Here is a 27816-nt window from a genome sequence, read left to right as displayed (position 1 = left end):
AGCAGCAAGTGATGGCTCAAGTCGCTGGGCGCCTGCCACCCGAGTGGCAGGACCAGATTGAGATCCCGGCTCCCAGGGATATAAACCAACAGCTGAGACCTCCCTCTCTGTCTCTCTCTGCTTCTCAAATACAGAACAAAAAAAATTTTTTAAAAAGAACCCCTGGTCCAGAAAGGGCTGTTCCGGGACCCCAGTCCGAGTGGTCTGGAGGTCCCCAGTGACACCGCCAGAGGGGCCAGGGAGCAGAGCGCATCTGAAAAGGCAGTTTATTGGTAGCTCAACTTCTCGGGGCCACAGGGCAGCTGAGCAGCTTGGCTCCCGCGGGGTCCCTGCGCCACCCACATGCCAGGGCTCCCCTTAGGCAGGACATCCAAGACACAGAGGCACAGTTCTCGGCTGCTGAGGTGTCGGGCCCCACGCACACGCAGCTGCTGCCCACTCGGCCAGGGCTGCTGGGGAGGCCCAGGGCAGTTCTGAGCCTTGGGAGCCACTGGGGGCAAAGCCAACACTGGCAGGCACACGTGGCAGGCTCCGCGCGGGTGGAAACACTGGCGTGGTGGGGACGGCTGGGGCAGGCCTCTCCCGGAGGGCAGCCCCGCCGCTGGGCTCCTGGCCCTGCAGCGGGGGGACTCTGGGGAATGGGGAAGGGAGCGCGTGTCCCCAGGGCTCTGTGGGGGCTGCCCTGGGGGCCGGGTCGCAGCGGGCAGCGTGTCACAGGGGCTCCGTGCCAAAGCTGCTTTTGCTCTTCTTCCGCTTGGCCTTGGCGAAGGGGATGTCCAGGGACTCGAGGCGGAAGGGCCGGGGCTGGGGCGTCTCGGGCACCTGGGCAGGCAGGAGGGCAGAGCTGTTGCCCAGCGGGGAGCTGAGGCCCGGCGGCGAGTTGTGGTGCGCTGTGGAGAGGAGGGCCAGGGCGCTGGTCAGCGCCGTGTGCAGGTGGAGGGGTTGGCCCAGCCCCACCCAGCCGGAGGCCCGGTGCTGCAGCGGGGACTGAGCTCGGAGGGGCGGGGCCGCTCCACTTGAGGCCTCAGGCCCCGCGCTACATCTACATCCCAGGGGGCTGGGCTGGGGGCTGGGCTGGGGGCTGCGCTTTTAAAGCCTCAAGACAGCAGTAGCCTGGGCTCAGCGCCCAGCTCGCCGCCTCCAGGGGCGTGACCCCGGCTCGCCTCACCACCTCCCCGAGCCTCAGCCGCCCCGCCTGCAGCGTGGGCACCGCGCAGGTGCTCGGCGGCGGCTGCTTTCTTCCCTGTCCTGTTTTTCCCCCCTTCGTGGTCAATTCCACCTGCTCCGGATCTTAAATAACCTCGGTACAGAAGTAGGGTTTGCTCTCTGTCAGTATTTTCTTGAAAACTTGGGGTGGGCTTTGGTTTTCATTGTAAAAGCAGAACGAAGTGATTTTCAATTTCTGAGACTGTGTTTTGCCTTTGTCGCCCCTCTGTACCTCCTGGGCTCAGTCCTCACGGGGAGGGCCCGGCAGCGGGGGGAGGCTGGCAGCTGGCTAGTGACAGTCAGACTCCGGCACCCAAGCTGCGTGCCGTGGACCTACTGTGTGGGCAGACAGGAGCCAGACCCAGCCGCTCTCCCCAGGGAGACAGTAAGCCCACAGGAGACGACACACAGAGCACCTACTGTGTGCAGGCCCCGGGCTGGGCCATTTCCCCACCTAACCCTGAGAATGAGTGTCCTCCCCCTCCTGTCACAGCTGGGGAAACTGAGGCTCGGAGAGGGGATGGGGCTCTGGGACTCAGGTCCCTCTGACTCCAAACCCCCCGGCCGCACCTCTCCCAGCCTGGGGTGAGGGGCGCTCACTGAGGCTCTTCCTGGGATCCGTGCTGAGGATCTGGCTGGCCCGCTTGGACCGGAAGTAGTTGCTGGCGATATTTTCACTGTCGCTCCGACTGAGCATCTCCCTGTAGCGGTCTTCTTCCTGCTGGGATGATTCCCCGTGCTGAGTGGTGCCCGCGTTTGTGCGGCCCTGACCTGGGCCCCTTGCCGAGGGCTCAGCGGCCTCTGGAAGCCGCCCCGCTGCATCTCTGGGCCGGGCAGTCGCTGCCCGCTTCGGGGGACTCCCAGGACAGGCGACAGGCAGAGCTCCAGCCTGGGGGTCACAGTCTCCAGCCAGGCCTACGTTCTGCCCATCCCCACCCCCGGGACGGCCAGGGCCATGCACCCTCCTGCAAGGCTCCAAACACACCCCCAAATCCAACCCAACACAGAACAGCTAGTGGAGTCCTGGGCTCACAGCTACCCGTGTAGGTCATCAGCCTGGAGCCTGATGCTACAACCACTGATGGCGGTGACGTCACCGCCATCAACCCATGGCTTCCCCCAGTGTGAACCTCTTCCCTAGAGTGTACCCCTGCACCTCACAGCTCAGACATGTGACCGGCCAGCACCCATACAGAGTTGTATCTCCAGGAACAGGGAAACTGGTCCGAGAGTGGGCCCACGGCCCCAGAGCAGAGCCCGTCAGAATCTTGCCACAGGCTGGGGCAGGTGCAGTAGTGGCGTCTGCTAAAGCCCCCACATCCCATGTCAGAGCACCTGGTTTAAGTCCTGGCTGCTCCACTCCTGATCCAGGTTCCCGCTGATGCGCCTGGGACACAGCACCTGGTGGCTCAGGCACCTGAGCCTGCCACCCACACAGGGGACCAGATGGAGTTCCTGGTTCCTGGCTTCAGCCTGGTTCAGCCCTGGCTGTTGTGAGCATTTTGGAGACTGAACCAGTGAAGCATCTCTCTCTCTCTCTCTCTCTCTCTCTCTCTCTCTCTCTCTCTCTCTCACCCTGCCTTTCAACTAAATATTTTAAAAAAATTTTTTTCCTGCCCCCTTTTGGGTTAAGGATGCTTCAAGAGAGGAGGCTCCCTCCCCTTGGATCACAGCTGCCAGCAGGTGTGTCTCCTGCCAGCTGGAGAAAGCAGAAACGAGAGAGACAGACACAGGACGCTGACCGCTCGAGGCCCTGGGTCCAGCCTCGCCTGAAACTGGCCCACGCCCTGAGCCAGCGAGTTCTCCATTTTGCTGATCAGTGCTTTGGAACTCCTGGAACTACAAGGGCTCTGACAGAACCGCTCCGTGGCCCGGCTCAGAATTCCTCTCGGCAGCAAGCATCCCTTTTTACGAAGCTACGCTAGCACAGCAGCCGATCCAGCGTCCACAAAGCCGCGCGACGCCCTGCAGAGGCTGGGCCCGGGGCAGAGGGGCTCGGCTGGAGCTCACCAGCCCACAGCGGCCTGGGCAGGAACGCGCAGGTACCGCCTGCGTGGGTCTCTGAGATGCCTGCAGTGGCTTAAGGCAGGGATCAGCAAATTACAGCCAACTCTGGCCTGCAGACTGTTGGTGCTTTATTTTTTATCTTTATTCTCATTAATGTAGTTGAGACACAGAGCTTCCATCCACTGGTTCACTCTCCAAATGCCCGCACCCGTCAGAGCTGGGCCAGGCCAAAGCCAGGAGCTCAATGCAGGTCTCCCATGCAGGTGACAGGGGCCCAGCTACTGCAGCCCTCCCCTGTGGTGTCCCAAGGTGTGCAGGAGCAGAGCTGGGACTTGACCCCAGGCCTCTGATGCGGGACATGGGCATCTTACTGCCAGAACACTGTCTATTCTTAATAAAGTTTTATCGAAACGTGCCACTCGTTTACGCGTTGTCTCTGTTTTTGTGCTACAATGGCAGAGCTGAGAGGTTATACCAGGGACCATCTGGCCCACAAAGCCCACGATACTCACTACAGGGTTGGCATTGTGGGGCAGTGGGCTAAGCCACTGCGTGCAATGCCGGCATGCCACATATGGGCACCAGTTTGAGTCCACTTCCGATCCAGCTCCCTGCTAATGTGCCTGGGAAGGCAGCAGAAGTTGGCCCATGTACTTGGGCCCCTGCCACCCACACGGGAGACCAGGATGGAGTTCCTGGCTCCTGGCTTTGGCCTACCCTGGCCTGGCTGTTGCAGCCTTTTGGGGCATGAACCAGCTGATGGAAGAGCTCACCCACTCTGACACTCTACCTTGCAAATAAATAAATAAATCTTTTCCAAAAAAATTTAAAAAATATATTTACTGTCAAGTCCTTTACAGAAGTTCACTAGCTCCTGACTTAAAGACGTGCATTGCTGTTGCACCAATCAGCATGGGCGACATGACAAGAAAGTGAGGAACCAGCAGAGGCCCAGGGAACCAGCACGTGCCCCGGGGCCTCTGGGTTTGAGGCGGAGCCCCTGTTCTGCACCTGCGGGGTGGGCTGTCCCCCTCCCTGTCTTCAGGACTGCAGATGCCTTTGAGTCAGGGACAGATGGGGTCAAGGGTCCAGGTGCCCATGGAGTGACACAGAGAAGGATCCAGCCTCGGCCCGAGGCATTAATCCATAGGTACCACAGGGGTTAAGATATCCCTTGGAACGCCCATATCCCATATCGGAGGGCCTGGATGTGAGTCCCAGTTCCAGCTCCCGACTCCAGTTTCCTGCTACTCTGCCACCTGGGAGGCAGCTATGATAGCGCAAGTATCTGGGTCCCTGCCACCCACGTGGCAGAGCTGGCTTCAGTTCCTGGCCCCCAGCGTCAGCCTGGCACAGCCCTGGGTCTTGTGGGCATTTAGGAAGTGAACCAGTGGATGGGACCACTGTCTCTCAGATACATAAAATGAAGAACTCCTGGGGCCAGCACTGTGAAGTGGGTTAGGCCCCAGATTACAAGGCCAACATCCCATGTGAATGCCAGTTCCTGTCCCAGCTGCTGCACTTCTGACCAGCTTCCTGGAAGTGCCTGGGAAAGGTGGCAGGTGCTTGGGCCCCTGCCACCCACTGGGGAGACCCAGAAGGAGCTCCCGGCTCCTGGCTTCAGCCTGGCCCTGTCCTGGCCATTGTGGCCATTTGGGGAGTGAACCAGCGGTAGAAGGTTCCTCTCTATCCCTACATCTCTCTGTCACCCTGCCTTTCAAATAAACAAATATTAAAAAGACAAAGAAGGGAGGGGGGGAGAAGGAGGGACCCTTCGCGGGGTGAAAGGTGAAGAGCGGTTCCCGAGGGTAAAGCCCCCAGGGCCCGCTCCCGCACCCGCTCTGGGGTCTTACCACGTCTGCTTCGCCACTGTCTGCTGCGGATGTTTTGCGGGCCACCTTGTTCTGGGGCCCAGTGGGGACTGCTGGGAAAACAAAAGCTGAAGTCACTGAGGCCCAGTGCAAGGCCAGGGGGGAGACAGGGCCTGCACTCAGGCTTGGAAACAAGACACCTGCCGGCCTAGCCAAGGTCATGCAATCCCCTGCTGTGGCCGTGACCTTGGAGAAGCCACCCACGCCCTCTGAGATTGGGTTTCCTCCTGTGTGGAACAGGGGTGATCATCTACACGCCTCACAGGGTCTCTGTAAGGATGGAACGGTGATAAAGACCACGTTTGTGCCCATTTCACAGACGAGGACACTGAGTCCCTTCCGTCACACAGAATGGTGCCATGGGAACTCCAACTACATCTGTCTGCCTGCAGAACACCCCACTTCCTCAGGGACCTCCCCAGCCTGCAGGGGGTGGCCCAGGCTCCCCATCCACCGTGCTCTGACCTACTGGGAGGCTGGTTCTCAGGATGACGGGCTTCGGGATCTTCCAGAAGCCGTTATCCTCGTCCCAGGAGGACTCGCGCCGGATCCGCTCCAGGTTGCTGTAGTTGCAGTCCCGGCGGATGAGGGGCTGCAGCTGCTCCAGCAGCTGCTGGAAGAACATGGAGTCGCGCTCCTGCCGCCGGATGGTGGCCAAGTAGTCGATCTTCTCCAGCTCGAACTCCGACTGCAGGTCTTTGATCTCCACCTCCGCCGCCCGAAGCTGACAGCAAAACGAGACAGGAGGTGTGCAGGGAACAGAGACACCCCGCCCTCGGTCAGACACCCTGTCCACCCTGCCACTGTCCTGCCAGCACCCCCCATCGCCAGCCGCCTGCTCCCCTACAGCCACGTGTACCTCCCCCAGCCGGCCAGCCCCCCACCCTTCTGTCCATCCCTCCCTCACTCTCCTCGGCTCCACCCAGCATTTAAATGAGCACCTAGTCTGTCCACAGCCCTGCAAAACGTAAGGGGGAAAAAATCACTCACCGACCCCTTAGCCACCAGCCCACACTCCCCCACGACTTCCACAGGGGCCTTCCAGAGGTGCCCACTAGAGGTGCTCACCCGAGGTGCCCACCTGAGTCCCCACGGCCCGGGAAGAGCTCAGGGAGCTGCACAAATGACTTCCACGGGCAGCAATGGGCAGCAATGGGCAGCAGTGGGCAGCAGTGGGCAGCAGTGGGCAGCAATGGGCAGCAGTGGGCAGCAGTGGGCAGCAATGGGCAGCAGTGGGCAGCAGTGGGCAGCAGTGGGCAGATTCAGCAGTCCTCGCCCCGCCCCCGCCCGCCCTCTGTTCTGGAGTGACAGACCCTGCACCTGACAGTCAGGCCCCCCTTAATTTGACCACGGACTCCAGATTCTTGGTCCCCTGCCAAGTCTGCCAGGCAGGCTCCCCCTCCCTTCCCTCCTAAGCACAACGACTGCCAATGCCAACTGACTGCAACCCTGCTCGCCCTTAGCCCCAAGGCCTGAGTGCACAGGCTGCTCCTCAAAGAGCAGGAGCAGCTTGGTTGGCTAAGATGGATGACTGGGGCCTGCGCCATGGCACAGCAGGTAAAGCCGCTGCCTGCAGTGCCGGCATCCCATATGGGCACCAGTTCAAGTCCTGGCTGCTCCACTTCCAATCCAGCTCTCTGCTATGGCCTGGGAAAGCAGTAGAAAATGGCCCAGGTCCTTGGGGCCCTGCACCCACATGGGAGACCTGGAAGAAGCTCCTGGCTCCTGGCTTTGGATCAGTGCAGCTCCAGCCATTGAGGCCACTTGGGAAGTGAACCAGCAAATGGAAGACCTCTCTCTCACTCTTTCTCTCTCACTCTCTCTCTCTCTCTCTCTCTCTCTGCCTCTCTATATCTCTGCCTTTCAAATTAATTAATTTAAAAAAAGGACGGGGGGCTGGCACTTTGGCGCAGTGAGTTAAAGCCCTGGCCTGAAGCACTGGCATCCCATATGGGCGCCGGTTCAAGTCCCAGCTGCTGCTCTTCCAATCCAGCTCTCTGCTATGGCCTGGGATAGCAGTAGAAGATGGCCCAAGTCCTTGGGCCCCTGCACCCATGTGGGAGACCTGGAAGAAGCTCCTGCTCCTGGCTTCGGATTGGCACAGCTCTTGCCATTGCGGCCATCTGGGGAGTGAACCAACAGATGGAAGACCTCTCTCTCTCTACCTCTGTTACTCTTTCAAATAAATAATTTAAAAAAAAAAAAACTTAAAAAAAAAAGGACGGACGACTGAAATCCATGGCACTTCCCATCCCCAGCTGAGGACAGAGGCTACCTTAGCAGGAGGCAGGTGTGCAAGCAGCCTGCAGGGCAGGGAGAGGCTGGTACACATGGCCACGCAGTCAGGACTGAGACAGGGTGAAGCCAGGAGCCAGGAGCTTCATCTGGGTCTCCCATGTGGGTGCACATTAACAGGGAGCTGGATCAGAAGAGGAGCAGCTGGACACAAATCAGAGCTCATATGGATGCCGGTGTTGCAGGCAGTGGCTGTAGGAGCTACGCCACAGCACCAGCCCCTCATCTACATTTCTTAGCTGTCACCTTTCTTTTTTTTTTTTTTTTTTTTTTTTTTTTTTTTTTTTTTTGACAGGCAGAGTGGACAGTGAGAGAGAGAGACAGAGAGAAAGGTCTTCCTTTTGCCGTTGGTTCACCCTCCAATGGCCGCCGCTGCCAGCGCGCTGCGGCCGGCGCACCGCGCTGATCCGATGGCAGGAGCCAGGAGCCAGGTGCTTTTCCTGGTCTCCCATGGGGTGCAGGGCCCAAGCACCTGGGCCATCCTCCACTGCACTCCCTGGCCACAGCAGAGAGCTGGCCTGGAAGAGGGGCAACCGGGACAGAATCTGGCGCCCCGACCGGGACTAGAACCCGGTGTGCCGGCGCCGCTAGGTGGAGGATTAGCCTAGTGAGCCACGGCGCCAGCCTCTTAGCTGTCACCTTTCTGTCAGTCACTCCAGTGGGGGCCAAGTGCTATCTCACATGGTTCTGGATCGCATCTCCCTCATAGCACATACGGTGAGCATCTTTTCATGCGCCTATCAGCCATTTGTTTACCTTCCTTGGAGAAACATCTAATCGGATCTTTCATCCATCTCTAAATAAGGCTGTCCTTTGACAACTGTGTCGTAAGTCTTCTTTATATCTCTATGTACAAGTGCCCGGTCAGACACACGATTTACATAGATTTTCTCATTCTGTGGGCGGTCCTTTCTCTTCCTAGACAATGTTCTTTGAAGCACAGAAGGCTGAATTTTGATTAAGTCCAATCTACCTTGTGCTTGTTACTTGTGCTCTTGGTGTCGTACCTAGGAAACCAGTGCTCAATCAAGGCGACACAGATCCACGCATTCTCTTCCAAGGGTGTTATGCTTTCAGCTCTTACCCCGAGGCTTTGGTCCATTCTGAGTTGGTTTCTGTACTCGGTGTAAGGTAGGGGTCCAGCACCACTCTTTAGCATGTGGCTTTCCAGTTGTCCCGGCACCAATTATTGAAAAAATATCCTTTATCCACTGAGTCATCTTATTAGTGTTAAAAATCAATTGGCAGTAAGTGTGAGGGTTTGCTTCTGGCTGCACAATTGTGTTACACTCATCTAGATGTCTATTTTCGTGCCAATACCACGCAATCTTCATTACTGTAGCTTTGTAGTAAGTTTTTTTAAATTTATTTATTTTATTTGAAAGACAGAATTACAGAGAGGCAGAGGCAGAGAGAAAGAGAGATAGAGTCAGGTCTTCCATCTGCTGGTTCACTCCCCAAATGGCCTCAACGGCTGGAGCTAAGACAATCCGAAGCCAGGAGCCAGATGCTTCTTCTGGTCTCCCATGAGGGTGCAGGGGCCAAGGACTTGGGCCATCTTCCACTGCTTTCCCAGGCCATAGCAGAGAGCTGGATCAGAAGTGGAGCAGCCGGGACTCGAACCAGCGCTCATATGAGATGCCAGCACTGCAGGCAGCGGCTTTACCCACCACGCCACAGTGCCCACTCCTGTACTAAGTTTTGAAGTCTAAGTTCTCCCATTCTGTTCTTCATTTCAAGATTGTTTTCTGGCCGGCGCCCCGGCTCACTAGGCTAATCCTCCACCTTGCGGCGCCGGCACACCAGGTTCTAGTCCCGGTCGGGGCACCGGATTCTGTCCCGGTTGCCCCTCTTCCAGGCCGGCTCTCTGCTGTGGCCAGGGAGTGCAGTGGAGGATGGCCCAGGTGCTTGGGCCCTGCACCCCATGGGAGACCAGGAGAAGCACCTGGCTCCTGGCTTCGGATCAGCGCGGTGCGCCGGCCGCAGCGCACCAGCCACAGCGGCCATTGGAGGGTGAACCAACGGCAAAAGGAAGACCTTTCTCTCTGTCTCTCTCTCTCACTGTCCACTCTGCCTGTCAAAAAAAAAAAAAAAAAAAGATTGTTTTGCCCATTCTGGATCCCTTGAGTTTCCATATGGACTTCAGAACTAGCTGTCAATTTCTACAAAGAAGTCTGGTGGAGACTGTCTGGAATCTGTACATCAGTTTGAAGAGTATTGTCATCTTACCAATATTAATCTTCTAATCCAGGAACATGGGATGCCTTTCTGTTTATGTGGGTCTCTTCATTTCTTTTAATAATGTTTCAAAATTTTCAGGGCGTAAGTTTTGCCTTTTTTGTTGAATGCATTCCTCAGTATTTATTCTGATGTACTATAAATGGAATTGCTCTCATAATTTTACTTGCAGATTTTTCACTGTAAGTGTATAGAAATATAATTGATTTTGGATTTTTGATTTTGTGTTCTGCAACTTCACTAAACTTCATTTTTTTAGAAAAATTTATTTATGGGAGCTGGCGCTGTGGCATAGTGGGTAAAGCTGCTGTCTGCAATGTCAGCTTTTCATATGGGCGCCGGTTCGAGTCCTGGAAGCTCCATTTCTGATCTAGCTGCCTACTAATATGCCTAGGAAAGCAGTAGAAGATGGCCCAAGTACATGGGTCACTCTGCACCCACATGGGAGACCCGGAAGAAGCTCCAGTGTCCTGGTTTTGGATTGGCCTGGCTCTGGCCATTAAGGCCATTGAAAGAGTGAACCAGCAGATGGAAGATCTCTTTCTCTCTCTCTTTCTCTTTCAAATAAATAAATCTTTTTAAAAGGCAATTAAATATATATATATATATATATATATATATATATATATTTGAATGTAGAGTTAGAGAGAGAGAGGAGAGAGAGAAAGATCTTATATCTGCTGGTTCACTCCCAGGGAGTGGCCAGGACTGGGCCAGGCTGAAGTCAGGAGCCTGGAGTCTCCCACACAACTGGCAGGGACCCAAGTCCTTGAAGCATCTTCCACTGCTTTCCCAGGCACATTACAGGAAGTAGAGCAGCCGGGAGCCGAAGCAGCGCCCATACACAATGTCGACACTACAGATAGCAGCTTAACCTGCTGTGCCACAATGCCCGCCTCTGAAAAAAATTTTTAAAGATTTATTTATTTATTTGAAAGTCAGAGTTACACAGAGAGAGGAGAAGCAGAGAGAGAGAGAGGTCTTCCATCCGCTGGTTCACTCCCTAGATGGCCGCAATGGCCAGAGCTGTGCTGATCCAAAGCCAAGAGCAGGAGCTTCTTCCGGTCTGCCATGCAGGTGCAGGGCCCAAGGACCTGGGCCATCCTCTACTGCACTCCCGGCCACAGCAGAGAGCTGGATAGGAAGAGGAGCGACCAGGACAGAATCCGGTGCCCTGACCAGGACTAGAACCCAGGGTGCCAGCACCACAGGCAGAGGATTAGCATAGTGAGCTGCGGCGCCGGCCTATTTATTTATTTTAAAGGACGTTATATATCGAGAGACAGAGAGAGAAAGAGATCTTCCATCCACTGGTACACTCCCTAAACAGTCACAATGGCCAGGGTGGGATAAGCTGAAGCCAGGAGCCAAGAACTCCATCCAGGTCTCCCATGCGGGTGGCCGGGGGCCAAGGACTTGGACTACCTCCTGTGGCCTTTCCAGGGAACTGGAACTGGCCAGAAGCAGGGCAGCCAGGACCGGAACCATGCTCATGAGGGCTGCCGACGCCTCAGGCCAAGGTTAACCTGCTGGACCTCAATGCTGCCCCCAAGTTAGAGGCTTTTTATTTTGTTTTCTTTCCTAGCTGCACCGACTAGACGTTCCAGTCCAAGGTTGAATAAAACTGTTGGCAGCAGGGTTTTGCATAATCCCTGTTACATGTTATCGGCTTTGGTTTGCTGGTGTTTTGCAGGGCATTTTGAACATATAGTCACAGAAACTGTCAGTCTGTAGCTCTCGTGTCTCATTCTGATTTGGGTATCAAGGGATACTGGTCCCACTGGGTGACTTAAGAAGTGTTCTTTGCCACTTCACAATGACTCTCAAAATACCTTTTGAAACTAAAAACCTTCATTTCACAAAACAAAAATCCTGTTAGAAGATATAATGGGAGAAGCAAAACAGACAAAATCCCGGGGTGTGAAAAGAACAAGATGTTTTCAGATTCTCAGTGAAGAACACCCCACCACGAACACTGGTTTGAACTGACAGGTGAGGCGCGTTCCTGGGCAGGGGCAGCTTAACTAGCCGGGTCCTCGCCATCGCACGGGGGACGTGGACCGAGTTCCTGGCGTTAGCAGAACGCGGGATTGGCAGTGGAGCCGGGACGCAAACCCAGGCCCTCCATGGGCAGTGGGCATCCCAAACAGCACGCTAACTGCTACACCAAACGCCGGCCCCCATATTATCTGTTTTTTTCAAATAGGAAATTCCAATTTATTTGTGTTTTTATTTGAAAGACAGAGGGTCAGAGACAGAGAGACAGACAGAGATCTTCCATCCACTGGTCACTCCCTAAATGCCCGCAACAGCAGGGCTGGGCCAGGCTGAAGCCGGGAGCTGGGAGTTCAACCTGTCCTCTGCTCTCAAGTCCATTGCCATGAACTTTCCAAGCTCACTCCTCGACCCCACGCTGTCTGCACAACGACAAAAGCGCCAGCCGCACTCCTTGCCTGATGGCACATTTCTCGGCGCCTGTCCCCACCACTGAGCCACATGGCTGGACCAGAAGCCACACGGAGAGTTCCAGGTCCCTGAGGATGGCGACAGCACCCAAATCTGGATCTCTCAGGTGAAATCCTCCAGAAACGCACACACGCGCGCGCGTGCACACACACACAGACATTAAACCACCCTGGGCCGGCCTCAGCACGACCCGGAGGCAGAGGACTGGACTTTGGCCTCAGTAGAGCCCGTAGACCCCTCCTGCCACACGACAGGGAAGCCAAGTGCCGGGGACCCTGGACAGTCTGGAGGGACAGGGGACTGGGGGCAGCTGGGACAACCCGTCCCCAAAAGAGAAGGTCCCGCAGGAGTGGGAAAATCCTGAAGACAGACAAATCTGGAATCTGACACAGAGGACACAAGGCCTGCAGGCCCAGGGGCGCTGGCCCTGGGGCCCTTGCTCGGGGCGGTCGCCCAGCATAAAACCCACCCACGAGCGGCAGCCAGCGTGGACATGGAGACCTCAGTCCTTTATCCAGCGACAGCCACTGACTATGCTCCGTCAGCACCTGAGTGGGCACAGACAGCACCTGCGCTTCCCCAGGACGGCCAGGAAGAACACCGCCTGTCAAGGCACGGGGAGAGTCTCTCTTGCATTTTTTAAAAATCTATTTGAGGGCCAGAGCTGCAGCTCACTTGGCTAATCCTCCGCCTGCGGCACTGGTATTCCGGGTTCTAGTCCCGGTTGCTCCTCTTCCAGTCCAGCTCTCTGCTGTTGCCCGGGAGGTCAGTGGAGGATGGCCCAAGTGCTTGGGCCCTGTACCCGGCATAGCAGACCAGGAGGAAGCACCTGGCTTCTGGCTTTGGATCGGCGCAGCGCACCGGCCACGGCAGCCATTTGGGGGGTGAACCAACGGAAGGAAGACCTTTCTCTCTGTCTCTCTCGCTGTCTAACTCTGCCTGTCCAAACAAAATCTATTTGAGAGGCAGAGAGGAGGCGAGAGAGCTCCTTGTCCTGCTTCACTCCTCGAATGCCCACAAAGGCTGGGACTGGGCTGAGCCCACGCCGGGAGCCAGGACCTCCATCCACGTCTCCCACGTCACTTGAGCCATCGCTGCTTCCTCCCGGAGTCAGGAGCCAGAGCCAGGTAGCAGACTCAGGTACCCGGATGTGTGACGCGGGCATCCGAACCAGCATGTCACCTGCCGGGCCGGGCCGCCCCAGCCTGGTGGAACGGCTGCTCCCACACTGTTAGCACGAGACCGTGGGGGCGTGTTGCTGTGGTGGTCTGCTAGGCAGCGACAGGGAACAAGAGCTCCACTTACAACTGAGCTTCCGGGAGCAGCATCTGGCCCTGCTCATCAGGACGCCCTGAGTCCCACATCAGTTACCTGGGTCTGAACCCCAGCTCCACTCCCGGCTCCAGCCTCCTGCCAACACACACCCGGCAGGCAGCAGCGACAGCTCACGCGGTTGGGCCCTGCAATTGGGGGAGACCTGGGCTCTGTTCCTGGCTCCTGCCACTGGTTGCAGACATTTAGGGAGTGAACAAGCAGATGGGGCTTTCTCTGTCTCTCACTGCCCCCAGCCGATCAAATAAATAATTTTTAAGGATTTATTTATTTATTTGAAAGGCAGAGTTATAGAGATAGGGAGAGACAGAGAGGTCTTCCATCCGCTGGTTCACTCCCTAAATGGTCGCAACAGTGATCCGAAGCCAGGAGCCAGCAGCTTCTTCCGGGTTTGCCCACGTGGGTGCAGAGGCCCAAGGACTTGGGCCATCTTCCACTGCTTTCCCAGGCCATAGCAGAGAGCTGGATCAGAAGTGGAACAGCTGGGACTCGAACCGGCGCAGATACAGGCTTAACCTACTATGCCACAGCGCCAGCCCCCAAATAAACAATTTTTTAAAATAAAAATAAAATACACTTCCCCAGATGGCCAGAAGAGGGTGCTATTGAAGGAAGAAACCCAGGAAGCCGACCTCCAACCTTTACCTCTGCATTCGATTGTCACAGCTCCTACAGAAAACAAGAGCTCACAGAATCACCAGGGATGTGCAGGTGCATCTCACCAGAAGGTGGAAATCAAAGAAATTCCATAAAGAAAACTCCCCCAAACCACACATACACAGAACCAAACAAGCAGGTTAAAAATGTAACAGGGGGCTGGCGCCACGGCTCAATAGGCTAATCCTCCGCCTGTGGCGCCGGCACCTGGGTTCTAGTCCTGGTTGGAGTGCCGGATTCTGTCCCAGTTGCTCCTCTTCCAGTAAGCTCTCTGCTGTGTCCCAGGAGTGCAGTGGAGGGTGGCCCAGGTCCTTGGGCCCTGCACCCGCATGGGAGACCAGGAGGAAGCACCTGGCTCCTGGCTTTGGATTGGCGCAGCGTGCCGGCCGCAGTGCGCCAGGCCGCGGCAGCCATTGGGAGGTGAACCAACAGAAAAAGGAAGACCTTTCTCTCTCTCTCTCTCTCACTGTCTCCACTCTGCCTGTCAAAAAAAGAGAGAGAGAGCCGGCGCCGTGGCTCAATAGGCTAATCCTCCGCCTTGCGGCGCCGGCACACCGGGTTCTAGTCCCGGTCAGGGCGCCGGATTCTGTCCCGGTTGCCCCTCTTCCAGGCCAGCTCTCTGCTATGGCCAGGGAGTGCAGTGGAGGATGGCCCAGGTGCTTGGGCCCTGCACCCCATGGGAGACCAGGAAAAGCACCTGGATCCTGGCTCCTGCCATCGGATCAGCGCGGTGCGCCGGCTGCAGCGGCGGCCATTGGAGGGTGAACCAACGGCAAAAAGGAAGACCTTTCTCTCTGTCTCTCTCTCACACTGTCCACTCTGCCTGTCAAAAAAAAAAAAAAAAAAAAAAAAAAAAAAAAAGAGAGAGAGAGAAGGAAAAGAAAAGAAAAGAAAAGAAAAGAAAAGAAACGAAACGAAACGAAACGAAACGAAACAGGGGCCAGTGTTGGGGCGCATCGGCTTAAACTGCCACTTGGAACACCAGTATCCCATATCAGAGACCTGGTTTGAGTCCCTGCTGTTCCGTTTCCTATCCAATTCCCTGCTAATGGCCTGGGGAAGCAGTGGAAGATGATCCAAGTGCTCGGGCCCCTGCACCCGCACGGGAGAGCTGGGTGGAGTTCCAAGCTTCAGCCTGGGCCAGCCCCAGCCATTGTGTCTATCTGGGGAGCAACCCGGTGGATAGATCTCTCTCTCCTCCTCTCTGTCTTTCCCCCTCCATCACTCTGCCTTTGAAATAGCAGCCACTTTTATCTTTGGCAAGATTCTCCAGTTGCCAGTGTTGGGAACAGGAGGCGGGGGGGGGTGGTGGCACATCTGGCCACGGGCCCCGCGGAGGCCTGACCTCGCAGAGGAGGCGCAGAAGAAGCAGAAGTGACGCTGAGGATGGCCTCCCCACATTGGTCCTCACCGCCCCCCGCTCCACTCCACCCCCAATCCGTCCTCACTGCCCCCCGCCTGTCCTCACCACCCCCTGCTCCCCCCATCCGTCATTACCGCCCCCCACCCCACTTCCCCCCACCCCCGTCCATCCTCACCGCCCCCCACCCCCATCCGTCCTCACTGCCCCCCACCCCCGTCCATCCTCACCGCCCCCCACCCCCCATCCATCCTCACTGCCCCCCAACCCCCGTCCGACCTCACTGCCAGGTTTCAGCCTCCGCCTCCTCCCTGCCCACCTCCCTCCCACCTCACTCCCGCCTCAGGCTTTTCCAGGGCCTCCCCCCACCCCGGAGCCTCCCCTCCATGCAGACACCCCAGGGTCCCTCAGCCCTCAGCTTCCCCATCTGGGCGCCGGTGTCACGGGTGCATCCGCTTTGTGAAGACGGACGGAGCAGGTGCTACTGGCATGTGTGCCCTTGACACCGAGACGACCAGCTGGGTGGGGCAGCCCTGGAGCCCCCTGCACAACGCTCCTCACTGCCTCCCTTCTCCTGCCCTTGCACACGCACGCACACACAGGCACACATGTGCACACACATGCACACACACGCATGTACACATGTGCACACATGCACACGCACGCATGCGCATGCACACAAGTGCACGTACCCACACACATACACACACACACGTGCATGCACACGCACTAGAATGCAGGCGTGTGTCACTGTGACTGCTGCGGCCAGGCTGTGACCGGGGGCGTGCGCAGCGGGGAGCTGACCATAACTGTGACTGACCGGGGGCATGGGCAGTGGGGAGCTGACCGTGCCTGTGACTGACCGGGGGCGTGCGCAGCGGGGAGCTGACCGTGCCTGTGGCTGACCGGGGGCGTGCGCAGCGGGGAGCTGACCGCCTGCCGAGGGCGGGCCTCACCTTTCTCTGCATCTTCTCCAGCAGCTTGCTCTTGGCCCTCACTTCCTCCTGGATGGAGTCGTAGACGTGCAGCAGCACCCACTCCCCGCCGTCCTCCTCCGAGCTCTGCAGCGCCGCCACCAGCTGCCGCCTGCGCTCGTCCGCGTAGCGCTTCCGCCCCTTGTGCTTCTCCTTCAGGGCCTTGTTCTTGGCCTGCTCCCCGCCCACCACCTGCTGCTCCAGCAGCTGCAGCCTGGGAGAGACCAGGGCGGTGCCCAGTGAGCACCTGCTGCCCAGCAGGCGACCTCACCAAATCCCCCCACAGCCCCATTTCACAGAGAGGCAAACTGAGGCCCAGAGATGTGCTCGCCCGGGGTCCCACCCAGGATTCCCACAAGATCCACCTGACTCCGTACCTGTGCACCTGATCACAGTTGTGAGTGTGTCCCACCGTGAGGGTCACAGTCTCTGTCCCTGGGCCTTGGGGACAACTCATCCCCAACAGGCCCTTATCGGGGCTCATGGCTGTGTGCTGTGTGCCACCACCATGATCACACTTAGAGGACTCGGTGCGTAAAACGCACCATGTGGAATCAGGCGGGGACACGGATGATACATCCTAAAAAGATTTACATCCCTACTGCTTTGAAATGCTCAGTTTTGGCCGGTGTCATGGCTCATATGCTAGTCCTCCACCTGCGGCGCCGGCACACCGGGTTCTAGTCCTGGTCGGGGCGCCGGTTCTGTCCTGGCTGCTCCTCTTCCAGGCCAGCTCTCTGCTGTGGCCCTGGAAGGCAGTGGAGGATGGCCCAAGGGCTTGGGCCCTGCAGCCGCATGGGAGACCAGGAGGAAGCACCTGGCTCCTGGCTTCAGATCGGTGCAGCGCGCCGGCCGTAGCGGCCACTTGGGGGGTGAACCAACGGAAGGAAGACCTTTCTCTCTGTCTCTCTCTCTCACTGTCCACTCTGCCTGTCAAAAAAAATGCTCAGTTTTGCCTTTCAAGGAACAAATTTGAAATAACTTCAGGGTGAGATTGATGTGGAAGTGGACAGCGGCCATAGAACCTGGAGGCCAGGTGGGTGGGGGCCAGGTAGGCACGGCCCCCTTCACTCCCCCCCTGCAGGTGCCTGACTGGAGCCTGTCTGCAGGGCTTCCTGGGCTGATCCCACCCCCCCCACCCCTACTCCAGAGAGAGGATCCAGGCCACCTGAGCCAGGGAGACGCGAGAGCACCCAAACGCGAGCCTGGGCCCGGCTCCTCCCACCCAGCCGCGGGTCCCGCCAGCCCGCGAGCCGGTGCTTACCGGGCGAGCACCTGTTGCTGGTCCACGATGGGCGGCAGGTCGTCGGTCAGCACGGCCACCTCCACACCCGCGCTCACCCTCCTCACGCTGGCTGGGGCCGCCACAGCCACCTGGGGCTCGGCCTCCGCCCACGCTCCAGGCTCTGCTGCTGACATCGCCTTGGTGGCCGTGTCCAGGGCCAGGTCAGCCCCCTGAGCACCAAGAGAACGTGAGATGGGGCGGGCGCCAAGCCCAGGAGGCGGCCCCCCGCCCTATGCAGCCTGGGACGCCCAGTGGGGCTCTTGCTGCCTGCCAGCACCTCCGAGCCTCCCAAAAGTCTCCCAGCTGCCTCCCCACCTCCCAGGATCTTGCAGCCGGGGCTCTTTTCTTAAAAGACAAACCAATCACACTCCCTTCCTGGACAGAAGCCCCATGGCTTCCCATTGCACCTGTAGGAAAATCCAGCTTCCTCCCTGGCTGCCTCACCCTCCATACCAGTTCCCTGCCTCCTCTGGCCTCCCCGTCACCCAGCCCTACACACGTTGCCAGTCTAGCCTCAGTGTGTCACTGAGAAAGTCAAGATCTTGCTGGCCACAGGACCTTGGCACTTGCTGTCCCCTTGCCTGCTGCCGTTCCCCCCCTTGTCCAGGTTACTTCCTGGACAGGGCCATGCTGCTCTGGTCCAGAGCTCCGCAGACTTCTTTCTCCAGAATAGTGGGCAGGCTTAAAGCTCTCCTTGCCCTCCCCGGGCAGGGGTGGGAGGGAGGGGCCTGACAGCAGTGTCGTTCAGACTGGGTCCCACGTCCCACAGGGGGTCCCATAAACCGTCTCAGCACCGTCAGTCCCAACCCACAGCCTCTGTGTCTAGGGACAGGGGCTCCCAGGCTAAGGGGCTTGGAAGTCGCTGTTCCCCTAGGACAGTGGGCCTGTTGGTCAGGCCTCAGAGGCTAGACAGCGCCCCCACCCTGCCCTGGTGCACTGCTTGGTCATGGGGGCCGGGACGGGGGTGGATGCTCCAGTCTCACAGGCAAGGAAACAGCCCAGGGAGGGCACAGACAAGCAGGAGCCTCCTGGCCCACCACTCAGAGGGCCGGCCCAGGGCGGTACTCACGGCCCTGGGAGCTAGGTCATCGGCCACCTCGATGCCTGAGCTGGTGTCACTGGGCTCTGACAGGTCTGTGGGAGACAGGAGCTTGGGGGAGGGGGTGGTCTGGGTTAGAATCCTCCTCTCTTCCCCCGCCCGCCCCCTCCTCAGCTCCACAGGGCTGCTCAGCCTCCTCCCGCCTGGCACTGCCCAGAGGGCACGAGGGGAGGCGGGGCATGCTGGGAGCACCGGCTGGGTTCCGGGAGCCTTGCTATGCTCCCTCATGCGACAGGCACACCAGTGCTCCCCCCACCATGTAGACAAGGAAACCCAGAAGGCCACGTCCAAGGTCACACAGCTCTGTGAGCGCTAGAGCTGGGACCGAACCCTCACCATGGTGACTCAAAGCCCTCTGTCCCTACTCACACATGCACACACACATGAACACACGCACACATGCACACACATGCGCACACATGCACACACACGAACACACATGCGCACACATGTGCACACATGCACACATGCGCATGGCAGGACCCAGGAAAGGAAAGGGCAGCAGAGAACATAAGGAAGCAAGGAAATGCGGGCTGAAGCGGGAGAGGCCTCGGACAGGGGGCAGGCTGGAGAAGCAGCAGTTCCGGGGACTCCGGGGGTCCCTGCAGGACCCGATTCCTGTGGGCCCCTCCCCCAGCTTCCCTCCTGCTCTCCCGGGCTTGGTGACTCAGCAAACCACCACCCCCCCACCAGCAGAGCTGGCGCCCACCAGGCACAGCCCCTGTCTCCACCCCAACGCTCCCACGGGCTGACACAGCATCAGAAGAAACTGCCCCTGCGCCTGCCACCAAGGCCAAGGCCACGGCAGGGGCAGCCCTGGCCCACTGCCCGCTCAGCCCGTGCACGGCGCGAGCTACCTGCGACGGGACCTCCGGCGCGGCGGGCTGGGGCCAGTCTGTCCTGGCCCTGGACGAGGAGAGCCGGGCCAGCTTGGCTTCCACATCAGCGAACGGGTCTTGCAGGCCGGGCAGCATGTGCAGGACCTCGTCTTCCCGGAGGTCGCTGTCCTCGGGCCAGGGCCCAGCATCCGGCCCCAGATACTCGGGCGGGAAGAACTTGCCCTCGGACTCCATCCCGGGCGCAGACAGCGCCAGGTGGGCGGGCTCGGGGAACTCGGGGGGCCCGGGGAAGACCTCGTACAGGGAGGCCTTGTCGAAGGCAGATGACTCGCTGGACCAGAAGGACGTCTCGGACTTGGAAGCCTCCACCTTGGGCAGCTCCTCGAACTGGACGGGGCCGTCCACCTCGGGGCCGGCGGCAGCGGGCAGCGAGTAGGGCACAGAGAACACCTCGGGCCTCCCCGCCAGCTCGTACTGGAAAGTGGGCGCCAACTCGGCCTGGCTGGCGAACTCTGCCCTGCACATGGCCTCCGCCTTGTAGAGGACGTCTGCCTTCAACACGGCCTCTGCACAAGGGAGAGCCACCTTCAGGCCGTGCGGGGGCCAGGACGAGGGGCTCTTTCCTGAAAGGTGGCCCAAGCCCACTGCCGCCAAGAAGCCAGCGCAAGACCAGAGGCCCCCCAGCCCCCAGAGGCCGGCACAGCAAGTGCACCTGCCCATCTCTGCCCCACTGCCCATTCCCTCGTCAGAGTTCAAACCTGCCACCGTCTACCTCTGCCAGGAATCCTGCCCTTCTCCCCTGTCCTGGACTTCCCCAGCCACCAAGCGCTGGTCCCTTCCCGCCCTGCCTTGGGACGGCTCTTCCACCTTGGTGGGCTCCCGTGGGTCTTAGCGCCTTCTCAGGCTGGGAGTGTCTGGTCAGCAGACTGCACACCCAAGACCCCCAGGTGAGTCTGACCTCAACGGATCGGGGGCAACTCAGGCAGGGGGTGCAGGGGAAGCACCCACACAGCGCCAGGCACTCAGCAGTGCCCAGAGGGCACCGCACAGCGTGGCAGCCTGGTCACCACCACCGACTGGGGTCGCAGCGCCTGGGCGACAGGCGGAGTCAGCTCCCCAGCAGCGTGGGTGTGTGAACAGGCGCACAGAAAGACCCCCAAGACCGGGACAGGTGCAAGTTCTCTCCAGTGCTTAGACTCTTGTGATGGGATGTGGTTGCTTCCCTAACAGACTCAAAAGTGAGGGGGGGGGGCATTTGACTTGGGGTTAACACGCTGGTGTCCCACACTGGAGGGCCTGGGTTTCAGTCCCAGCGCCGGCTCCGGACTCCAACTTCCTGCCAGTGCAGACACTGGGGGGCAGCAGGTGACGGCTCAAGCAGCAGAATCCCTGCCACCCACACGGGAGACCTGGGTTGAGTGCCTAGCACCTGGCACCAGCCCTGGCCTGGCCCCAGCCATTGCAGACATTGTCTGCATCCGTCTCTCTCCCTCTCGAATAAAGATCCACAACGCTGGGGGCAGGGGCTGGGCTCTGGAAGGAGACGGTGCTTTGTAACTCCAGGTCTGCCTTGAGCAGGGCCCCGCCACCAGGGACTGCTGGGACGCCACGTCCCCAGCTGTGTGACCAGGCGTGACCGACTCGCCCACTCTGTGCCTCATCTGTAAGGTACCCACCTGGCTGCACCGCTGGGAAGAGGAGACAGGACTAGGGCTGGGGTGGGACAAAGGTGGCTTCCCAAGGGAGCCCAGGCCCCGGCTGCATGGGCGCCCACCTGTCTCCTTCCACAGGTTCTCCTCCAGCGTGGACAGCTTCATGTCGTACGAGTTGCGCATGGCCGTGATGTCCTCCTCCAGCCGGGCCCGGGACTCCTGCTCCGCCTCATAGTCGGCCTTCAGCTGGGCCAGGCGCTGCTCATACTCCTGTGGGCAGGCGGCACGGGACCAGCCCGGGACACGACTCTCAGGACTCCCGGGGGTTGTTCAGGCCACACAGAACACCCAAGTCAGCCCCAAGCAGGGCACGGAAGCTCCCGACCCGCACAGGGAGACCCTCCTGGACGCTGGCCAACACCACACGCAGCACTCGCTGTTTCCCACCCAGCAGCGCCCTACGAGCGCCATTCCTCATCGGCCCAAAGTCCCCCCACGTGGCCCCCACCTCCACCCCTGCTCCTGCCCCACACCTGTCCCTGGGCCGCCGGACCATCCCTCGCCCCATGTTCGGGGACAGAATGGGCAGCCTGACCGCAGAGCCAGTCCTCACTGTGCCGCATTTGGGGTCACCAGCTTCTGGCCACTCCCAGACGCGCCCACTTTGCCCCCTGCTGCCTGCCAAGCTCTTGCCCAGACCTCCGCTTGGTGACCCCTCCCCCCACACTGCCACTTTTTCACTACTCCTGGCCCACGTCCGAAGCCGGATCAGAGGTTGACTGCTGGGCTCTCTGCCACAGGCCAGGGCGGTCCTGTCTCGGAGCCTCCATGCCCAGCACAGGGTGAGGGCTGGGGAAAGAGTGCAGGAGGCTGGATGTGGGCCCCAGACTCCGGCTTCCCACCGGCGTCTCCCCGGGAGGCGCCCCTCAGGCTCCGGCTTCCGCAAGTACAAACCCGGCCCTCGTGGTAGCGGCCCAGGCGCTCGGGAGGGAGAGAGGGGAGAGAGACATTCAGTGGGGCTGGGCGCTCTTCACACGTTTGTGGACACATAAGAGCATCCTGGCCACACCTGCGACGTCCCTGAGGCCCAGGCAGCTCTCAGAGCCCCACGAGTGCCCCAGCCCGGCCCTCCCTCCCTTCCTTCCTCCCCTAGCCAGATCCCAGCACTGGTCAACCCTCGGCCAGGCACAGCCACCACTGTCTCCTGCCAGCACAGCTCAGGCCCTGTGAAAACCAGCCTCAGCCCACCCCGATCCACACCCTAGCAAGACTTGGCTGGAAACACATATACATGCAAGAGCACACACACACATTCACATGGTACATGCATGTGCAAGTTGGCATGCATGTAGGCACATGTGTACTAGCAAATACACATGTTGGCACAGATGCGTGCACTGGCATACCTGCACACATGCAGATAACTAGCACACATGCTCATGCAATGCGAGCACATTCATGCACGACATGAACACACAGCGCACGCACCATGAGCACTACTTGCACACACACATGTGAACACACATGTACTCATGCACACACGGCAGCCCCACCCTCCATCCTCACTTCTAACCAGAGGCCCCGAACCACAGGCGGGTATCCCAGTGCCAGAGCGCACCCCAGCCCTTACTCGTCCTTTGTCTCCGCGCCCTCCACTCCCCCGACACCTCCACCTGCAGGTCTGCCGCCTGCGGGCTCCTCTCATCTCGTGGCATGGCTGAGCCATCTGACGCCAAGCCCACCTCGGGGACACGATGCTCGCAAGCCCCCAATGCCCCTCCCATGCTGTGACGTCACTCTGTACGAGACCACGCCCGCCCGTCTGCAAAGTCTGCTTCTCACTTCCAGCACTGAAAATGCAGAACCCCAGCTCCACATACCCCTCCAGCCCTGGGGCCCAGCCCCACACACGGGCTCGGAACACACTTGTTGAGGACAAATGGGGGCTGCAGCACAGACCCATATCCCTGGTCCCTGCTTGGTATTCGGTGCGCAGCCCAAGGCAGAGAGACATCGTGCGTGCCGCCCTGCCCAGCCCCCATGAAGCTGCGGGAGAGCTGCTGGGCACCTGTCCTGCAGGTGAGGCCCCCAAGGCTCCGTGCACGTGAACTGGGGTACCAGAACTTGCCTGAGCCGGATCTGAGAATGTGACAGCAGGGCAGGCTCTAGGAGCAAATTATGTCCCCCATCCTGCCCCTGTAGACTCGTGCCCACAGCTGGCCACTCCCGGCCACACCCTCTCACCACAGAGGAGCCTCCTCCCTGGGCCTGCGCCTTCTGCCTGGGCCAGAATGGACGGGAAGCACAGTCCCGGGTGCTCGGAGGAGAAAGAATAAGCCCCCTCCCCCTTCCTCCAAGTGGGGCCCTCAGGAGAGGCAGAGGCAGCAGCGATCAGAGAGGCTCCGGGGCAGAGGCAGCAGCGATCAGAGGGACCCTGTGTCCTCTGGGCTGTGGCTCGAGGATGGCGAGAGGCCCTCCCAGCTCCAGCCCCTCGAGGCAGCCTGCTGGGAACAGCAGCTCAGCTCCCTAAGTGACCACCAGGGGGCGGCAGTGCCCTGCTGAGGGGCCGTCTGCCTGGAGGAGGAAGCTTTCGTCGCAGCTGTTGTGCAGTTCCCTTGCCCTCCTGGACTCAGGACCGAGGTCCTGCTGTGGCTGGGTGTCTCCTGTCTGGGGACTTCCGCTCCTTGGGACCCCTGCCCAGGAGCCAGCCCAGACCAGCAGGTGAGGAGGCCCAGTGAGCAGCTGGGCTCCCAGAACCTCCGGCCTCTAGGACTGTCACCCCAGGCTTTACCTGATCTGCCCCCCTAGCCTGAAGGACTTCCGGGGCCTGAGGGCTGACCCCAACTGAGGTCATAGTTGAGTGGCAGGGGCACAGCCTGGCCTTAGAGTCCCATGAGCAAAGCCAGCGTGCCCGAGAGACGGTCAGCGCACAGCTCTGGGCGCAGCCATCAAGACGCAGTGGCGTCCAGAAAGCAGGGCACGGTGGGCTGTGGGAGTCCCTGCCTGGGGGGCGCTTGGGTCTGCAAAGTCGGGCGATGCCCACCCTGCTGCTTCCCAGGGAGGCTGAGGGAGCCGGGCCCCCGGGCGTCAGCGAGGCCCACGCTGCGCTCACCCACCAGTCAGAGGCAGCCCTGCTGTCAGCCCCTGGGCCCGGGCACAGCTGCTGAGGGCACTGACTCCTTTCCTCTCTGACCACCTGGCCTCTGCGCAGGCCTCTCCCAGGGCCAGCGAGGCTTCTCCGCCTCCATCGACAGCCAACCCCCCCTCCAGTCCCGAGGAGACCCCGCACTCCTGGAGAAGCCCCGTCCCCTTCTCTCTTCTCCCCGGGGCAGGCACTGATGTGGCGGTGACCCTCAGTCTGGACCCAGGAAGCCAAGTTCGAATCCTGGCTCATGCTCTCCTTAGCTGTGTGACCTTGGGCGAGTCGTGGTGTCCCTAAGGTTTCTCAGCTATAAAGAGGGACTGCAGATCCAATGCCACGGTGACGGTGAAGGTGGAACGCGGCCCCGTGGCCAAGGCGGCGGCCCCCAGCCCTGATCCGGCCACCTGTTCTCCAGCCCGCTCGGGCCTCACCTCCCGGATCAGCTGCTTCTCAGCCTCCACGTCACGCTGGGTCACAGGTGGGGGCAGCAGCTTCTCCCCGCCCTGGTCAGGGTTTAGGGGCTCCTGGCTGGACAGCAGGGCTGGGAGGAGAACAAGAGAGAGCAGAGAGCAAAGCACACGATGTTTGCAGAAACTCAGGAGAAATCCGTGTGAAGAGCACCACGTGGTCATTCAGAGATGGCCCACGAGTGCTGGCTTCACTCAACAGGGCTCCTGTGACACCGGCATGCATGCAGCACCGCGACACCAGCCCACAGCACCGAGTAAAACAGACAGAACTCCACACCCTGGAACCGGCGCTGTGGCGTCGTGGGCTAAGCCTCCGCCTGCAGTGCCGGCATCCCATATGGGCACCAGTTTGAATCCCGGCTGCTCCACTTCCAATCCAGCTCTCTGCTATGGCCTGGGAAAGCAGTAGAAGATGGCCCAGGTCCTTGGGTCCCTGCACCCGCATGGGAGACCCGGAAGAAGCTCCTGGTTCCTGGCTTCAGATCAGCACAGCTCTGGCTGTTATGGCCACCAGTGGGTGTCTATCCTCCTTCTCTGTAACTCTTCCCCTTAAATAAATAAATATTTAAAAAAAATAACTCCACTCCCACGCTAGGCTCTCCATCGCAGGAGGAAGCAAACAAAACAATCAGCAAAACGTACAACACGATCCCAGGGGCTATGCACCAAGAAGAAAAGGAAGCCGGGTTGGGTGGGGCTCAGAGGAGGAGGCAGGCCTTGAAGACAAGGCAAGAAGCAGGGATCGAGGGAGAGAGGCGGGCAGGGATGTGGGGGAATCGCTGTCCAGACGGACGGGAGCAGTGAGTGCCAAGGCCCTGGGGCATCCTGGGCCTGCACCGCTCCAGCACCAGCCAGTGGCCAGCAAGAGTGACGGGCAGAGGAGGCACACCAGAGGCTGCAGAGGAAATGGGGCTGGACGGGGGACCCCAGCTTTGCTCTGGGCTCAGCAGTGCCGCTGGAGTGGGTGCAGTAGGGACTGGGACTTGCATTTGAACAGTGGAGGAGGCACTGGGGGAGGGGGTGGCACGGGCAGGTGCCAGGAGACCCCGGGCCTCTGCAGTGGGAGAGGCAGCAACGGCTCAGGTGCAAAAGCAGTGGATGATCCAGACGTGTGCTGAAGGCAGAGACAGCGCGGTCTGTGGCAGACTGCAGGTGATTTGAGAGAAAGAAAGAACCCAGGCATGACCCCAAGGCTTAAGCTTCAACACCAGGAAGGTCTGAGTCGTTACCAGGCTGGGGACAGCAGCAAGATTCGCAGGCTGCAAGCCAGGCCCCTACGCCCCGCCTGCTGGCTCGGATCATCCTCCCCACTGCCTTACCACAAAATCAAGGCATTGACTTCTCTGTTTACAGACGAGGGGACCAAGGTCCCAGGGGCCAAGCCGCTGGCCCGAAGAGCCAGGAGGTGAGCTGGCTACCGACTGCTCCACGCGCTGCTCTGCCCAGTGCCACCCAAGTCGCTGCAGCCAGCGGGGCACCGCATGCTCCAACCCAGGGCCCACACTGCCCGTAAGGCCGCACGGAGGCTGCACTCATGTAGGCTGCTGCGACTGGGGGCCCAGCGTCACAGCCTCCCCAGTTATCCTGAGGCCTCCTGCCATTCCCAGCTGTCTCCCGCTTACCAACCTGGGAGTGAGCCAGGCAGGCGTGGGGGGAGGGGGAAGAGGAGAGAGGCAGGTGGCCCAAGCGGAATCCCTCCGGGCCCTCTCCACGCCACCCCCTGCCAGTCTCCACCTGACTGTGCCCCACCCCCACCATGCAGCCGGTAGCATCATTTGTGGTTCCCCAAATGCACCCTAGAGCCCTAAATGCACACACACTGGCCATCTCAGCTCACTCACTGTCTCCTCCGTGAAGCCATCCAGGCCTGACCATGTCCTACCCTACACACACCTGGCCCCACACTCCTTTCTGCCCAAGGGTCTGCCTTGCAGCACACGGTAGACTACCGGGCTGACCTTTTCCTGGGAGGTTAAGTCAGGGAGCTGTGGACAGAGGAATGGAGGTGGGGGGCGGGACACAGGAAAGACAGGACAGGCTGGATGTGGCTGGATGGATGGGGATAGTAGTCCGACTGGGTAACTGGACTGGTGGGTGTGTAGAAGGAAGGACAGCCGGGGGTGGGGTGTGGATGGGTGAGTGAGCAGATGGATAAATGATGGCGTGGAGGAGAAGGCAGGCAGGTGGAGGGAGGGGCAGATGGACGTGTGTGCAGAGCGGATGAGAGACAGTGGGTGGGGACAGACAAATGGACCCGTGGACCCAGCCTGCCCTGTGCTCCCTTCCACAAGAAGGGAGAAGAAGAATTTAAGAGACCTTCAGCTCCCAGGACCCTGCAGGCCCAGCTCTGGGTGGTGCTCTCCACCTGCCAGACGGGAGAGCCTCACGCCCGGGTGTGCACACGGCACCAGCAGCTTCCCCCTGAGGAGCTGGGTGGGACGTGGGGGAGCAGGTCAGCCGGCGGCCATGACGCTGCCACGAGGACAGCAGGGGCTGCTGGGGGCGTGGCGGAGGCCGGCAGCGGGCGACGAGGGCCCGTGGCTGGTGGGACGAGCCAGGGCCAGGCCTCTCCTTCAGGCACGGCCAGGCAAACACCATCTGGGCTCTCACCGAGCAGGGCTGCGCCTGACTCTTCAAAAGCTGAGCCCAGCAGCGGGCCCCTGGAGCAGTGGTTAAGACGCTGCCTGGGTAGCCCGCATCCCTTACTGCACTGCCTGAGTTCAAGTCCTGCTACTTCCAATCCCAGCTTCCTGCTAATGTCCACCCTTGGGGGCAGCAGTGACGGCTCAAGTACTGGTGTCCTTGCCACCCAGGTCGGGGACCCAGACTGCGCTCCTGGGTCCTGGCCCAGCCCTGGCTGTCGCTGGCATTTGGAGCGTGAACCAGTGGATGGAAGTTCCGTGTCCACCTTTCAAATAAAATG

General features: G+C 59.8%; 1 protein-coding gene across 22 annotated transcripts in view; it reads right to left on the bottom strand.

Annotated features, from left to right (window-relative positions):
• Positions 1–249: 249 nt before the first annotated feature.
• Positions 250–27816, bottom strand: part of KIF17 (kinesin family member 17) — a 43675-nt gene continuing 16108 nt past the window's right edge. For 3 of the 22 annotated variants that reach the window (XM_070079169.1, XM_070079177.1, XM_070079176.1), the window contains exons 6-15: positions 24855–24964; positions 21404–21551; positions 19648–20195; positions 18761–18841; positions 17671–17861; positions 16389–16620; positions 5554–5808; positions 5067–5137; positions 1777–1927; positions 250–890 (exon numbers count right to left, since the gene is read on the bottom strand). In XM_070079169.1, coding sequence (XP_069935270.1) covers positions 267–890; positions 1777–1927; positions 5067–5137; positions 5554–5808; positions 16389–16620; positions 17671–17861; positions 18761–18841; positions 19648–20195; positions 21404–21551; positions 24855–24964 — 2411 coding nt within the window. In that variant the 3' untranslated portion in view covers positions 250–266. Of the gene's footprint in view, positions 891–1776; positions 1928–5066; positions 5138–5549; positions 5809–6617; positions 9798–13513; positions 13544–14060; positions 14085–16388; positions 16621–17670; positions 17862–18760; positions 18842–19647; positions 20196–21403; positions 21552–24854; positions 24965–27816 lie in introns of those variants that run through there. The other 19 variants (XM_070079184.1, XM_070079186.1, XM_070079183.1 and 16 more) reach the window with 17 other exon arrangements.

The sequence above is a fragment of the Oryctolagus cuniculus genome, chromosome 7 (genome assembly GCF_964237555.1).
Source record: "Oryctolagus cuniculus chromosome 7, mOryCun1.1, whole genome shotgun sequence".
Taxonomy (NCBI): Eukaryota; Metazoa; Chordata; class Mammalia; order Lagomorpha; family Leporidae; genus Oryctolagus; species Oryctolagus cuniculus.
The sequence above is the reverse complement of the archived record's forward strand: the minus strand, read 5'-3'. Positions and strand labels throughout refer to the sequence as shown.